General features: G+C 43.1%; 1 protein-coding gene across 2 annotated transcripts in view; it reads right to left on the bottom strand.

Moving 5' to 3' along the window:
* Window positions 1-16,594, bottom strand: part of LOC138304101 (protein MTSS 1-like) — a 545,913-nt gene that overhangs the window by 233,946 nt on the left and 295,373 nt on the right. For both annotated transcript variants that reach the window (XM_069243840.1, XM_069243841.1), the window contains exon 6: window positions 1,865-1,939. In XM_069243840.1, coding sequence (XP_069099941.1) covers window positions 1,865-1,939 — 75 coding nt within the window. The remainder of the gene's footprint in view (window positions 1-1,864; window positions 1,940-16,594) is intronic.

Here is a 16,594-nt window from a genome sequence, read left to right as displayed (position 1 = left end):
TCACTTGGAAAACACTGAGAAACTATGAGCCCCTTTGCAACATGGTAAAGCCAGCTTCCTGTTGTTAAAACAGACTTACAATTTCCGGTCTTAGACTTCCTTCAGCAAAGAGAAAGAAACGAACTAAGTATTCTTCTCTCAGAAAGGCAGGAAGTTCACCACTTTTACAAAACCAAGCACACGAGAAGCTGCAGGCAGTCACGGTAGTTTATGTTTGACTTTGAAAAACATTTTCAGTTTTGAAAAAAAGTTGACATGCTCCTTAGGCGATGGTCAAATATTCTCACTTTATAATTACACATGGTTTACACTGTGTTCGAGGAAAAATGGAAGAAACACTCACCCAGTATCATACCATGCCACCGGGTAAGGAAGGCTGGAGCTTAACTCGGGCCTGATCGAGTCAGAATCTAAAACTCCAGATTACACCGTTTACACTTCTAAGCAAAATAAAAAATTTATCTAAAAGGCCACTGTACGGAACGTGATCGGGGTGTTTTTATCCGATTCATAAAATCGTCACGATTGTACAACTGTTTGATGCATCTGTTGCCATGGTTACGGTATTACACTGCAACGTTGAGTGATCCTAAAGAGTGACTGACTATTCACCAGCCAAGCAAGTACCCGCCTGTTGCTATGTTTATGACTGTAAACCACGCGCGCGCGTGCACTGCCCCCGAGTTTATGAAAGAAACGCGTAATTAATTGATTCCATCTCCCTGTGGTAGTATTGTTTTATAGACGGAAGCAGGTCACGTAGCCCGTCGCGAGTCGGAATTTTGTTGCAAAAGAACTGTTCCTTCCTTACTGAGATAATGCTCCGGGCGCTCACAGCGACATTGTAATGCAATCGCATCTATGAAACATAATACAGGAGACAACAAACTCAAAATATTGCCGACCTGTGTACTGTGATTCCACATTCACAGCACAAACCTGAAAAACCCAGACAAAAATGTATAAAGTGCTTTGCATGTCGAATTATAGAGGTAATCAGGTGCTATATCAAGTTAAACAGACGCACTTGCATATTCAGTATTACTAATCACATTATTACTTTTGTTTCCCCCCCAAATACCCCAAGAGCACCTTAAAGAGAAACTTAAGATTTAATTTCAATAAAAGACAAAAAAGGAATAACGGCAGTATACAAATGATACTGTACAACGTGGGCATATTTTTGCTAGGTTTGAGGGTCCAAGAGCGCCCCGCTGGTGGGTAAGTAAGTCTATACATGGATGGGTTGAATATTGGATCCATACACCACCTAGGTCATGCTGGCAGAGCATCTCCGATTTAGAACTATATGTAAAAAATACTGAGAAATCCATCACTACAACCACCGAAAAGGATTGGCATCGGATAGCTGAAGCGCAGGAACACCTAGGGAGTGAACGTTCGGCAAAAATCCTGGGATGAGCACGATTTTCTTCATTCCTTTAATAGCAGACCACTGCAGCACAAGTAGCCATGTTCACTCTCTCGAAGATATCAGGCAAGACCTTAAACTAGGGATTCTGTATTCAGGACTCAAGTGGAAATAAGAGAACATTTAGTTTACTATATAAGAGACAAGCAGCAAACTGTCTACCTTTCAAAGCCCTTATAATGCACCGAACAGTATAAGAGTTGAGACACTGAAAATAACGAGCTGGGACTCTGATTGCTGCAACTGGTGCTGAAATGGACTAATTAGATAGACCCAACGTTTCTTCCTTTTTAATATCAAAAATATTAGCCGATACACGTCTACTTTTGTTTTAAACAAATACATATTTTCATATAATAAACAGAACCTTTAACTTGGTAAAAGGACACAGCAGCAATAGCAGCAAATTGGAAATAAGCAAAGCAGTCTTACCTTTTCTCACTTTTTTCTGAAGCTTAATTGTATCAGAAGACTTTTTCTTTATTTCTGCACGGGCTTTTTTATAGTCTGAAAATAATAATTTAATTATAAGTATTTCCAAAATGGCCAAAATAAGAAGAATTCTATTTAAAGTATTTATAAGCATAAAAGTTCTGAAATAAACTGTTACTTCGATGTATTTACACTAATTTCACTTTGATTTGTACAAACATTGCCAGACAAAAAAACACAGCGGGCATATGGAATAAAACTGCAATCATAGAAAACAAGGCAAACCAGCTAAACTTTCTATTTTTAAAATCAAATTAAACTGCATTGTCAGTTTAAAAACTTTAAAACAGATCTATTGAGTATTGCTCAACATTAACCATTTCCATGCGGCACTCATTAAAGAAAATATTGAATTATGAATATCATTACACAAAATACATTCCGTCAAGGGGGATTTGTGGCAGAACATGAGAACATTTTTATTCAAGCTACTCCATCCCAGTCAATTCTTACTTTATATAACTGTATATAAATCCCAAACTCAACAGCAAACATTCTCTGTGCCATTTCTGCCAGAGAACAGATCATAAATATTCTCTACTCCTCTAATTATGCTAATTTACAAATAAGAATGATAAGATTATAATGTCAATTTATGATCCCAATATATAGCTGCAATTTTTTGCCATAGGTGCTTATTCAACTTCCTATTAATGAGAAGAATGTCAACTCCTTTTTCGCTGTTATCAATGGGTATTTCACTAGTATTATCTAGTATTCAGCATTACTGCCCCTTTGTGAATGAGACAAACATCACTGTTAATTGCAGAACCTCCATGTGAGCCGAGGAGCGTCGCCCTGTCAAAAAAATGCCTCCCATAACGGAAAAATAAAATGGTAATAATGTTTATTACCATTTTATTTTTTAGCACCCTGTCCTGAACTGAGTGTCAAGACAGGGCGGGGCAATTGCAGCAGGGAGCTGTGCACTTATTTAAAGTGCGCATGTCCCTGTGGCCGGCCGTCTTGTGACAGCCAGACAGACATGCGCACTTTAAACATCTCTAATTCAGCGAAAGCACAGGCCTCTAACTCTCTTGTGAGCACTGAGAAAGCCCACTCCCACCAATCCTGACACTGCTTTCATAGTGGTTACCAGCATGAAAGCAACGTCAGGATTGGTTAGTGGCGTTTCCTGGTCCCGCGCATTTGAGTTTCCAGAAGCAGGAGGATACCCCAAGGAACACGCCTGAAGGTAAGTGTCTTTTTTTAAAATTTACTTTAAAATAAAAACAACCACAAATTACTAGTGTCCCCCACCCGCGCAAAGCCAGACGCCACTGGTATTTGCCCACCATGCATCTAGGGGAGAGAGTCAATGAAGCACAATAAAGTGAAGGTCGATAAATTATGGGAAATTAACCATCAGGATATCTCAATCATCACCAGCAAATAAACAGGCTCACTGCCTGCTTCAGGCTCCTGTCAATGAGCCTAGAATGCATGAAAAACCAGCGATTAGTGCTTGTATGCAAGCCATTTTGACAGGCTGGACCGATCACACAGGTTGCTAATATACAATACAATTATGACACCCAGTCCTCTGCTAAACTTCCAATTACTCTACAAATTGTCTGAACTAGGTCCACACCAATCCTCCTTGTGTTATTTAATGAAAAAAACATCACAAAAAAGTTTACTGGTATGATCATCCAAGTACATTATTCAAAAGGTGCACAGCAGGGACAATTTATAAAAATCAGAATAGGCAGGCCCTCCGCCGAGGAATTTGGCAAACTGATTAAGTCTTAGTAGAATCTTCCCGGGACCACTAACAAATGCCTGCAATACTGCAACAACAGTCTTTAACGGAGTCTTATGTAAAAAATATTCACACAGTCAATCAAGACTCAGATATATACAGCAGCTAAAGATGGTGTCAAATAAGCAATAATATACTTGCCCCATCACTAATCACAAATTTTAGTTTTATTTGGCTACGAAGTATTGGATAAGTTACCTTACTTTTTCCCCCCAAAACAGCCTTTAAAATGTTTACTACTAAACCTTCCTACAATTTAAATCATTCAGGCTGATGAAAATAAGGCAGTTTTTAGCCAGCAGAACTCCGATTTCATGCACTGTTAACCGTCAAAAGAATAACTTAAACACTGAAAATTAAGCCCCTGCCGAAAATAATGACTCAAATGAGATTTATACTTTATACAGCGTGTGCCATAAGAAGTACCAGAGGAGCAAAGTCTAACATATTCTGGGTGGATTAATCAACTGATATTAATAACTAAATAAAAAAAAAAAACTATCCTTTCTAGGGACCAACATTTTATGTTTGTATCCAGTAACGTGATCTGCACGAGGAGGACTTCTGAACCATCATTTACAAAGATTCCAAATCATACTTGGGCAACCTGAACAGTAATTTTGCTTGTCAGTTGTAGGCTAGATGTCCAAGTAAAGTCTATATTTATCTGCTTCAGAGGAAGTCCGGTTTCAAAACATGAGGTCATTAAACCTTAAACAGATGGCCAGTATTCTTACATTGAAGGACAAGTTACTTACCTTCGGTTACGCCATATCTGGTAGAGAAAACATCTAGTTGCTGATTCCTCACCTAAGAATTTCCCCAAGGTATCAGTCTAGACCCGGAGATTTTTCTTGAGCAGTACCCCTGCGCACCGTTACGTGGCGTCGATCAGCTCCGCGTCCATTGTCGGCATTGTGCACACCAGATATGACATCGCTGGTCCTATACAGGTGCCACCCCAACCTGCTGACATTAGTTTCTTTTCATGACTTTCCAAGCCAGAAGCGCACAGCCGGGAAGAACGCGGACCACTGGTGCATCAAAAGGTAAGTCCCTGTCCCTAGAAATCAATTCGCAGAGCGGGAGGATGGCTAGGTTAGTAAGGTATCTGGAACTAGATATTGTCTCTAACAGATAAGGCATTACCGAAGGTAAGTAACTTGTCCGTCTGATAGAGACATCAAGCTGCAGATTCCTTCCCTTAGAATAGATATCCAAGCAGTACTATCCCCGAAGGTGGGTCTGAGGACCAAGATCACACCAGAAAGTCCTGCAGGACCGAACGGGCAAACCGCCCAGCCCTACAGACTTGACTGTCCAGACAGTAGTGCTTGGTAAATGTGTGCAGAGATGCCAACATTGCCGCCCGACAGATGTCCATGACTGGAACTCCACACGCTAACGCAGTGGTTGCACATTTAGCTCTGGTAGAAGGAGCATGCAAGTCCTCAGGAGATTGCTTCTTAGCGAGTGAGTAGCACATTTTGATGCAGAGAATGACCCATCTGGAGATTGAGATTGTTCTCTTCTGTACTGCCTGACTTTTTCACACCCACATAACCAACAAACAGCTGAGTCTCTCCTTTCCCTTAGAAATTTGTGGGGGGTAAGTAAAAAGTAGGCAATGTGATGGGCTGGCCTAAATGGAACGGCATAACCACTTTCGGAAGAAAGGAGCCCCATGTAAGAAGCAAAACTTTGTCAGGATAGATGGAAAGGTAGGACGGCTTAGATGACAGTGCCTGCAGCTCACTCTCCCGGTGGGCGGATGTAATGGCCACAAAGAAGGCTGTTTTCAAAGTGAGAAGCCTGAGATGACAATTGTTGAGACGCTCAAAAGGAGCACACATCAGGAAGGTGAAAAACAAATTGAAGTCCCAATGGGGCGTAATGAAAGGAGATGGAGGAAACATGTGAATAAGGCCTTTAAGGAACCTATCTACAATAGGGGATTTAAAAAAAGAAGGTTGATAAGACAACCTTAAAAAGAAAATGAGAGATTGCAGACAAATAGCCTGTGCCCAGTGCAGAGCCCTGCTGGATCAAATAAAGTATAAACAAGAGATTCTCAGAAAGAGAGCAGAAAGGGGGTCAACAGACTTGTCTGAGCATCATGCCACAAATATTTTCAAACAACAGGTGTATACTATTTTGGTGGAGGGATGCCTGGCTGCCAAAATTACATTACAGACTTCTAGCAGAAGGTCAAAAACTGTCAACTGCCACTGCTCAATCTCCACGCAAGAAGGCAGAGACTGGGCAGGTTCGGATGGAGAACTCTCCCCTGCTGCTGCGACAGAAGATCCTCCTGAAGGGGCAGTCTGATCAGAGGATTGATGGCCATGCTCAATAGCTTGGGATACCAGACTCTTTGTGCCCAGTCCAGAGCCACAAGGATTACTTGGTCCCAGTAGTTCCTGATCTTCTTGAGAACTCTGGGCAGAAGTGGAATGGGCAGAAAGGCATACAGGAGGCCTGAGCTCCACTTGAGATGAAAAATTTCGCCAAGCGAGTGCCTCCTTGGAAGAAACAACATGCACAACTGCTGATGTTGCACATTTTTTGAGGAGGCAAACAGATCTAACCAAGGCTCTCCCCACTGCTGAAAGAGACCATGTGCCACCTCCGTATGGAGATGTCATTCATGATCGACTAAGCACTGTCGGCTGAGATTGTCTGCTCTGATGTTCAGAGAGCCTGCCAGAAGTTGAACCACCAGGAATGTGCCCTTCTGGTCCAGCCATATCCAGAGGCACATAGCCTCTTGACAAAAGGGCCCACAACCTCACTCCGCCCCGCTTGTTGCAATACCACATGGCGGTAGTTTGCCCATGAACACTTGCACTACCTTCCCTTTGAGAGAGGGAAGAAATGCTTTCAATGCTAGCCTGATTGCCCGGAGCTCCAACAGGCTGATGTTGAGTCTGGACCCCACCTGAGACCAGGTGCCTCTGATCTCCACCTCTCCCAGGCGGCCGCCCCATCCCAGGCGTGATACATCTGTCACTACTGTCAGATCTGGTTGTAGAAGGGAGAGGGATCTGCCTCTGACCCAATCGTGGTTCGTTAGCCACCACTGCAGATCTTGTGTAGTTCACTTCAAGATCAGGACCATGTCGGAGAGATTCCCCTGATGCTGCGCACACTGGAACTTCAGTTCCCACTGCAGAGCCTGCGTATGCCATCCAGCATGTGTCACTAGCAGGATGCAGGAGGCCATGAGGCCCAGCAGCCTCAGAGTCATTCTCATCAAAATCCAGGCTAGAGGCTGAAACATCGGTATCATAGCCTGAATTATCCTGGACTCACCGCTCAGGAAGATAAGCCTGAAACTGCACTGTGTCCAAAACAGCTCAGATGAAAGGGAGCATCTGAGAGGGAGTCAGGTGTTACTTCGGCACATTTATAGTGAACCCCACCAAAAAAAGGAGGTCCACCGTAGTCCGGAGGTGGGTGATGACAGTCTGGGACAAGCCCGCCTTTAACAGCCAGTCGTTGAGATAGGGGAAGACTGGAACCCTTGATCTGTACAGAAGAGCTGCAACCACCACCATCACCTTGGTGCTTGTGGCCCACTGTGAACCGTAAGTAACATCTGTAGACAGGCAGGCCAGGAATGTGGAAGTAAGCGTCATGCAAGTCCAACGCTATCATCCAGTCTTCTGGGTCTAATGCAGATACAATCTGGGTCAGAGTGAGCATTTTGAATATCTCCTTCTGGAGAAAGAGATTGAGGGACTGGAGGTCGAGGATAGGGAGGAGGTCCTTGTCCTTTTTGGGCACCTGAAAGTAGCAGGAATAACAACCACAACCTACTTCTGACACAGGGACCATTTGTATGGCTCCCTTGACCGAGTGAGCCATAACCTCCTTACAGAGAAGTACCAAGTGATCCTCTGATCCTAGGATGGTGACATGGCTGAAGGGGTAGTCTCAAAGGGGAGGAAGGAGCCTCTTTGGACAGTCTTCAAAATCCACCTGCTTGATGTGATGGATTGCTGGCGGAGCAGGTGATGGCCAATCCTGCCACTCACTGGACCCTGGTGGGGAATTATCAGACTAGGAAGGTTTGGAGGCAGCTGCAAGAGCGGGTGAGGGGTGGGCAGTGGGAGGGGGGGTGGGAGGACTGACCAGACCACCGGTTCCCTGATCCACAAGGACGGAGGATCCCACATCTCAGGACACACAGAGGCAGGGCAGCGTGCACGGCACAGTGTCTGAAAGGGAATGGACATGGTAGGACACCCCTTCTGTAGCCACAAAAGGGGTGAAAAGCAGACTGAGGTGGACGAGGTGCTGTCTCAAGGCTCAAGGACCTGGTCGTAGCCAGAGAATACTTGAAGCGCTCAAGCGCCGAATCTGCTTTGTCTCCAAATAGACGGATGCTATCAAAGGGCATGTCCAGAAGACTAACTTAGACATTCTCTGAAAAGCCAGATGTCTTCAACCAGGCGTGGCACCTCAGGGCCACCATCGATGCAACCGCTATGCCCAGTGAATCGGTCATGTCCAGTTTACATTTGATTTTGAACTTTGTTGTACTATTCCCATCAGCAACAACATGAGAGAGTACAGCCCGGGCCTCTCTAGAACCTGTGGTAGCACGTGCACAACCATATCCCACAGCGTGTGGGAGTAACGGCCCAAAAGGCATGTGGTGTTCACGGACCGCAATGCCAGACTGGTAGAAGAAAACATCTTCTACCCAAGCTGGTCCAGCCTTTTAGATTCCCTACCTGGGGGTGCGAAAGGGAACGCTCCCTAGGACCTAGAGACTTGGATAACCAAGCTCTAGGGGGAAGGGTGCTGGGTCAGATGGAGCAGGTTGATGGCGGCGGGCAATACTCCTGTTCACAGGAGCCCCTTTGCTGGGTTTGGATTCAGTAAGGGCTTCCTTAAAGGACCATAGGGGTTCAGAGGATGAAGCACCTCTGACAGGAAATTAGTCTTGACTGCCACCAAAGATAGCTCGAGGTCCAGAACCTCGGCCGCTCTTCACACCACCATGGAATAGGACGCTCCTGTATCTGTAGCAATGGTGGGAGGGGCTTGGGGGGGGAGGGGAGAAGCATGCCAGTGTCAGAGTAAGTATCCAGACAACTGGCCTCACCCAGTTTCATATGTCAGTCAAGAGGGTCCTGTAGCTGGTATTTTAGAGAGTCTGGCGACACCTCCCATTCCTCACCATAACCCAAGCCATGAGAATAAGGGTCAGGATCAGACCCAGCAGGCAAGGCCCCTGTCAAAGTCGGAATCAGCGTCACGTGACATTGGTCTGGCTCTGTGTCAGCAATGAGGATGGAGTCAACGCCACCCGGGGACACTGGCGTCATCGGGAGTGTTAACGTCGGCACCGGCATTGGGGAAGGTCGCGGTGGTACAACCAACGCCAGTTTGGATCCAGGAACGAATCCATGGGTGCCCCCAGGAGCCGAGGCCGAAGCCACCGGCATAGAACCCGAGATGGCCCCTTCCACCCAGCGGGGCCCAAGGGGCCAAAGAGCGCTCCAGTGGGGTCACACTGCCCAAAAATGAGGCACATGGCCTCATAATACTCTCTGAGTTAGGCAGGGATCACTCTGGTTCCTGGAAAGTTAGGGAACTGCTGAATCAACCCAGACGCAGGCTGTGAGGATGGAGGCCTAGAACAATGATGCTCCTTTTCCTGGTCTCGTTGGCTGACGGACAGGGTGAAGTCAAAGAACGCTTCTTCGACTTCTTCTTGTACCTTGACTTACCCGAACATCCCAAGGACTTGGGAGTGGGACAATGATAAATGGGGGCTCCGCAACCATTCTCAGGATCTTCCTCTAAACCGAGATCGGAAGCGACAAGGATCCGAGCACCGGGCCACAAGGAGCTTTGGCTGATTCATGGCCCGGCACTACGAGCACGACTTTGGGTTGTGGTCACATTGCAGACACCACAGGCACACAAGGTGCGGATCCATCACGGACATCGCCCGATGACAGGATCTACAGGGCCTGAACCCGGACTTACGCAAAGACATCCTCGACGCAACAGGAGTGTCAACACTCAAAAAACGTTCACAAAAAGTGAAAAAAAAAAAATCTGTTAAAAAACGACAGAGGCAGCTCTTCTTTGGATCAGTGCCAGGCTGGCGTGGAAAGAAAGGAACTTATGTCAGCGCACTGGGGCGGCAGCGATGTACGACCAATTATGTAATATTCGGTGAGCATGATGCAGACGATGGACATGGAGCCGATCAACACCACCTGATGGGATCCAGGGGTACTACTCAAGAAAAATCTCTGGATCCAGACTGACGCCTGGGGGAAATTCTATGGTAAGGAATTTGCAAATAGAAGTCTCTATCGGATAATACAAAATTAATAGAAAAGCAACTGTTAAATGCATGATAAGCTAATATGGTTGGCCTGTCAAAAAACATACCACCATTCACGTAGCCCTGCAATATCAAGCAGTTAACTATGAAGTCAGAGGAATCTAATACAATGTAGATATAAAGCTGACTGCAATGTAATTCACCACCCCTCATATTGGAGTTCAAATCCTCGTAAGTAGAACAATATCAAAAGGGAAGGTGCTCATTTGAATTAGTCTAGGTTCCAACGCAGATGTATTCATTCAAGTCAGGAGCTAGGTATGCATTTCAAAATATTACAGATGCATAGACAGCCTTCTTTTAAAGAAAATAATCTAACCACAAGCTACCAATTGCTAAGCTTTTTAAAAAATGGTATCCAAACATATTAGGCACTGCCCTTTTCCTGTCTAATTTGTCCCCATTTGTTTTAAACTGTATTACAACCAAAATTGTCCACAGATGAATATCAATTTTTTAGAAAGAGCTTTGTATTAAGGTTTTATAAACTAAGTGTCTAAATCAACTACATTTCTACACTAATTGGCCACATTGCTGGACAAAACATAAGAGGTTTTAATCTCAAACTAGGGTGAATTTTACTAGGAGGAGAATAAAGTGTGCTATTCACTTGTATTCACATCATTCTATCACTCAAACAATAATCTACTTGTAAGGATTTGAACAGACCTTTTTTGTGTTTTTCCAAATTACTAAACTCTGTATCTGTCTGGGATTTAGATGCATCACTTGCATTAAGATCAGTGTAGTGTTCATAATTAATATTTACAAGTATTTCTCCCCGTTTCAATTCCTTAATAGTCAAACAGATTCCACAAGAGAAACATATCAGTGAACACTGTACTTAACATCACCCTTTAAAAACCTGCATCAAATATAAAGGGCATTTAATTTATTTAAAATTGGGTGACTTAGCACTAGGCAGTTCAGGAACTTATCTGCTAAGTGTCAAAATTGCTTTGAACGGGAATAAAGTTAAGATTATCATATTCATCAGCGCATAATTTAGTTAAGGTTAATGCTCATGTAAAAAACTCAGTTACCAAACAAGGTGACATACATAAGCCAATTTAACATAAATGTTTAAAACCTCTAAATTCTCTTTCTATGTGCTTTTTTACTTGTTGGACCATGGATCTATTTTTGTACATATCTAATCACAGACTTAAGCTTCTCACTTTTTCAGTGATTTTTCAAATTTGATTGTTGATCTTACTGTAGCAGTAGTAATACTTTATTCGATTTCAAAAAGAAAAACCATAAAAGCACAGATATATATTTATAAATATAAACTCATATCATCATAGCCATATACATACATGGGATCCTTAAAACATGATAAAGTCAGTACACTAATTTCCCTTGTTTCCGATTCTCTGAGAGTCAGGTCATCACCTAAAGGTTTTTGTGAATACTTACCCATTTACTCACAAAGATTTCAAAGAGACTGTTTGTGAAGTTCATTAAAAGCTGTAAGAGAACCATGCATCATAAGCGATACTGAAGTTCTTATTGTGCAATAGGAACCAAGCTTGAAGGGAGAATTTTTAATTATGAATACAATTAATTAACAAATAGTTTTAAAAACTACATCGCAGACAACACTAAAATACCTATTGTGCAATACATTTCTTAAATTTGTAGCAGATCTCAAAACAGAGAACAGCATTGGTATGTCCACTAAGTAGTACACAATATACCCTTTTACACTACTCCTCATGTAGCAAGAATTTAGCTTTAAGGTATCACAGAGCAATGTATCAGTGCACCTCAAATATATTCTCTATCCAGAGATTAAAATGGTCTTATGCCTTAGCCAGCACGCATGTAGCAGATATTTTGATAGGGCAAAAATAAGTCATTCTGTGGTGTCGCTTCTAAGCATTCTGGTCATATCCCTCATGCGTCTTATAGATAAAATCCATTAGATTGGAATTAGCCAAGTATTCTTGATGATTTTATAGTTGTGACAGAAGAATAAAAAAATCTTATTCTGTTTCAGGACTTGCCGGTCAGGATAGGCAATTAGAAAGAATGTTACAGTCATGCCATTTGCTACAAAAATAATTTACCGGCAAAATGCCATACCTGAATTGCAAATAAAAGGATTTTGCTTGATGAGGTTCAATGCGGTTCAGACACTCCACACAGAGCATATAATCTTTAAAAGTCAAAAACCTTCCAGTCAACACACCCAACAGTGTTATGGTTCAGCTAGAGATCATTGATAAAATATTAGTATCGCTTTTTGAGACATCATAAAGTGTTATTTTTTATGCAGCCTGGATTAGACCAGACATCCCTCATGCCAAGTCAATACAACCAAGTCTTTACACATTTGAGCCAAATTATGCTACCTTTGGTGTCCAGCGCAATCACTTCTAAAAAAGATTGCCTCGTTGGAAGTGAGGAGTAAGTGGATCAAACTCAAATTCAATATGCTAAAAGTTTGGATGCTGCCAGCTGCGCTATATTTTTAAGCCCAAGATCCAGACGCAAGGGAATTAAGGGTGCATTTTGGGGTAAATCGAGAATTGATCTCAAACATATTCACAATTTTTATTTAAATAGTCTGTGTGTTGCACAGTTTCCATATAATGCTACTCCTACTCCTTTGGCCCAATAGATTTCAATAGCCAGGACAACTGGCATTTAAATTGAAGATTTCAGCTTGTTGACCAATGCAGAACTTACATGCTGGAGAGATAACTGACTTTTAGAGATTTGGGCAGCCGAAGACAGTGAATTTGTCAGTATGACCCCCCCAAATAGTCGAACCGTGTAAACTGCTCCAAAAAGGAGTCTCCCGATTTGACCTTGCCCCTAAAGGAATTGTGTGGGTTGAACACCATAAATTTGGTCTTATCAATATTGATCTCCCACCCAAATTTCTTACAGGATGTTGAGAACCAATCCAATACGTTTTGGAGCCTCATCAGTGTTGTGGAGATAAGAAAGGTATTGACGGCAAATAACAGGGACGTAACTCTATATTAAGCGATATTGGGGGGATTGCCATTATAATCACAAACGAGTCAATCAACCCATTAGTGTATATGGTAAACAGAGTTGGTGCCAATACACACCCTGGCTGCACTCCTCTGTTCACCTTTATGCGCTCAGTTAATTCACAAATACGTCCCCATCTAATCTTAGCGTAATTATCCCTACGGAGCCTTAGGATTATTGTAAAAGATAATTTTGGACTCCCTAGCTGCTTTTGTGCTACCCACATTTTTCCTCTTGTTATAAGGTTGAATGCGACACGCAAGTTCATGAACATTACATACATGTGTTCTCTCCTAATCTCCACATATTTTCAAAGAATTGTTCAAAACCTGAGTATTTGATCAATGGTGCTCATGTTCTCTCTGAATCTAGCCTGAAGAGGTGACAGAATCTGACCCTACCTCATCCATCCCTAGAGCCTCATTAGAAGATGTCTACAGAACAATTTTTGTGAGGTATCAATAAGGCTTATTGCTCTATAATTAGCTGGGTAATTTTATCTCCCTTTTTATAAACAAGGTCTACCTTCACCCCCAACCAAGAGTCAGGCACCTCAGCAGCTTTTAGAATGGCATTAAAATCATGGTTTCAAATGGCACAGCAATCATCAGGCTCTGAGTGAAAAAAGTTGCCTGGAATTTTGTCAAGTCCCTAAGCTTTTCCCTTTTGCAGGGTAGTAGGACCTAACTTAGTTTCCTCCATACTAAAAATACACGGCTCTACAACTCAGAATTTGTCTGTATAGGTTGAGTCACTACCCCACGTCTCCTCATCAACAAGGACTGCATATAGACGTCCAAAATGAGTTACCCAGGAATGGGGTTAAATATGTGAGTCTTCTAAGACTTGTGTGCAGGTCCCCTTTGCCAGAAGATGCCAGAACTGACTATTGCCCTTAGTTTTTACCACAGTGTATAAATCTCTCCATAATTTTTCTCCCCAGTTCCTTTTGGCCTTATTTTGGACCGTTTTATATTATTTCCTTTTAAAAGCCACTGTGTCTCTGCAGTCAATTTTTACTGCACTTATCAACTCCTTCCGTACATCCTTACAATGGTCATTAAACCATTCTACTTTTAATGGCTGTACATTTTACTGCCTTGTAAAAATATTTCTTAATCTCTCCCATTAATCCTCTATAAATGTCTAGGATTAGACACTCCTCATCGACGTGCTTGAGGATCACATCTAGTGCGTGTACTACACTGGTGTAAACTTGGATAAGAGTTTTTTCGTTCTCCTCTATCACAGGCCACTTGACCCTACTTCCGCTATTGCTAAGAATAACTGGATTTGACGAATTGCCCTCCAGATGGGGCTGCTGTGGAATGAATAGAGGAGCAAGTTGTAAAAAGAGCACATCATGGTCACTGCCTAGTCTTTTAGAGACTCTCACTTCAATCAAATGATGCCAAAAGACCAGATCTAGAAGGATATAATCAATTCTGGTTTGACAAAATTAATCCTTTCAAAGGTACGTTGCAGGTCCTTATCTGAAATTGTGCGCCCATTAGATGCTCGAAGACTGTGCTTGAGTGTAAATGACGCTAGATGGAATACTACTTTTGTGTTTCTAGGGAGGCCCACTTGGCTCAAGCCAGGGATTCTCCATTACTTATCATCATCTTCCAAAATATTTGACATCATCTCTAGGGGCTTAAAAGGGGTATTCATATCCCCAAGCAAGTAATAAATGACCCATGCCCTCGTTTCTTCCCAAAAATTCATCAAGAGCAATTATAGTGGGAGAAGCTTGATTCTGTGAGGGGAATCGATTATAAATATTGACCAGAAGGACATGCTGGTTACCTTCAGTACTAATTAGAGTTACAGCCAGTAGGTCCTTAGACTTAGTATCAAGTTGTTTTCAAGTTACAGTGAAGATCGGTATTAACCCAAATATAAAGACACCCTGCCGTGCATCCCCTATATGCGTGGAAGGCCTCTACATTAACGTTTACAAAGCCCACCATATGGACCACATCAGTGGTGCACGTCTCTTGTAGGAGACAAATATCAAATTATTAATGACATTCCCCTACTCCTCACAATTGAGTTTGGACTTAATATCAAGAATATTCCAGAACAATATTGTTAAATTATCATGGTTCCAAACAGCCTAAGGCTGGGTGTGCCATAGGGGTTACCTCCCCATTTCATGCACCATAGTGGTGCCAGTATAAATACTAACTGGCCACAGAATTTCCGGGGCAACTGTCCCCCCCTAACAAATTAGACTCTTTACTTTGGGGTGACAATCCTACATTCCATCATGAACTACCAGCTCCGAATTCCCCCCCCAGGCAGCCCCTTAGTAGGACGAGATTGAGCACTGTACTCCCCTGGTCAGGTACATCCCTATGGTTAAGTAGAGGTACTTGAATTGAATCTTGGAGCCATTAGGAGGTGAGGATCGCAAATCCAGATTCACCAATCCATGTCCTATTTTCCTATTGACCAACTTTAAGGTAACATAATAAAATTCTTCATCAAAATGGTACTGTCTAGTGGCCACTATATCAGATATAACTATTAAGCAGCATTGCCTCAACTGCCTAATCCAATGGGTGTCTGTATTTGTAAGGGTTTTCTCGTTTTCTTTAGTCCAGTGTGGGATTTTGGGAACATTTATCATATAAATTATGTTACTATTACCTTTTGGGTGGTTCACATTACCTATCTGGGTATTCTTTTGAGGGTGTCTCTTACCTTCTGGGTGGGTCACTGTACCTATTTGGGTATTCTCTTTTGGGGACGCCTCTTACACTCCCTCAGGGGCTGGCATTTCCCCTGCGGATTCATTGCCATCCCCTCACCCGAGACCCCAAGTGAGTAAGAACGTTGCAGCACCTATTACCCCCCCACCACCACAGGATTACTTACAACAGGGGTTGGGCCTGACATCCAAAAACTAGGCTCCAAAAGAGCATGAGAAATCTCCCTTGGTAATGTACCCCTAAAACTTGACTGTTCACATGCATAAATCAGAGCATGCCTTGTTTGGTCCTGTCTTGCTGGGCTGGAGAGACCCTTCTGCACATGTGTGTTTGGCCGACCAGAGACGGACAGCCAAACATACATGCACAGTGAGGGGGAGTGCTGAGCACTACACCTCACTGCTCGTCACCCCTGTGACCCTGTCCCTTTTCCAAAAAAAAGGAAATAAACACAGTTTGTTATGAAGGAGCCGTCCCTGATGTCTCAAACTCCAGGCTCGACATACAGAGATAGAGAACAAGAAATCTGTACATCTGGAAGACAACCCCACCAATTATGCCACAGTGAGCTGGAGAACCATTCCTTCCCCATGCACCTGGGGCACTGCGCTCTTGGTGGGGTGACATGCAAATGGAGGAAGAGTCTGCAGAGGTCCACAGTCATCTAGCAAAATGTGGAGAGTCTCAATTACACAGCCATTTTCCTACCAAGGCCAGGGGAGAAGTAAACAGACATTTTACACCAACGACAGGGGGAAGAGTAAACTAAATAATCAAAGAGCTTTCAAAAACAATGCTGGAAACAGAGTCCA

Source organism: Pleurodeles waltl, chromosome 7 (genome assembly GCF_031143425.1).
Source record: "Pleurodeles waltl isolate 20211129_DDA chromosome 7, aPleWal1.hap1.20221129, whole genome shotgun sequence".
In the NCBI taxonomy this organism is placed as follows: domain Eukaryota; kingdom Metazoa; phylum Chordata; class Amphibia; order Caudata; family Salamandridae; genus Pleurodeles; species Pleurodeles waltl.
The sequence above is the reverse complement of the archived record's forward strand: the minus strand, read 5'-3'. Positions and strand labels throughout refer to the sequence as shown.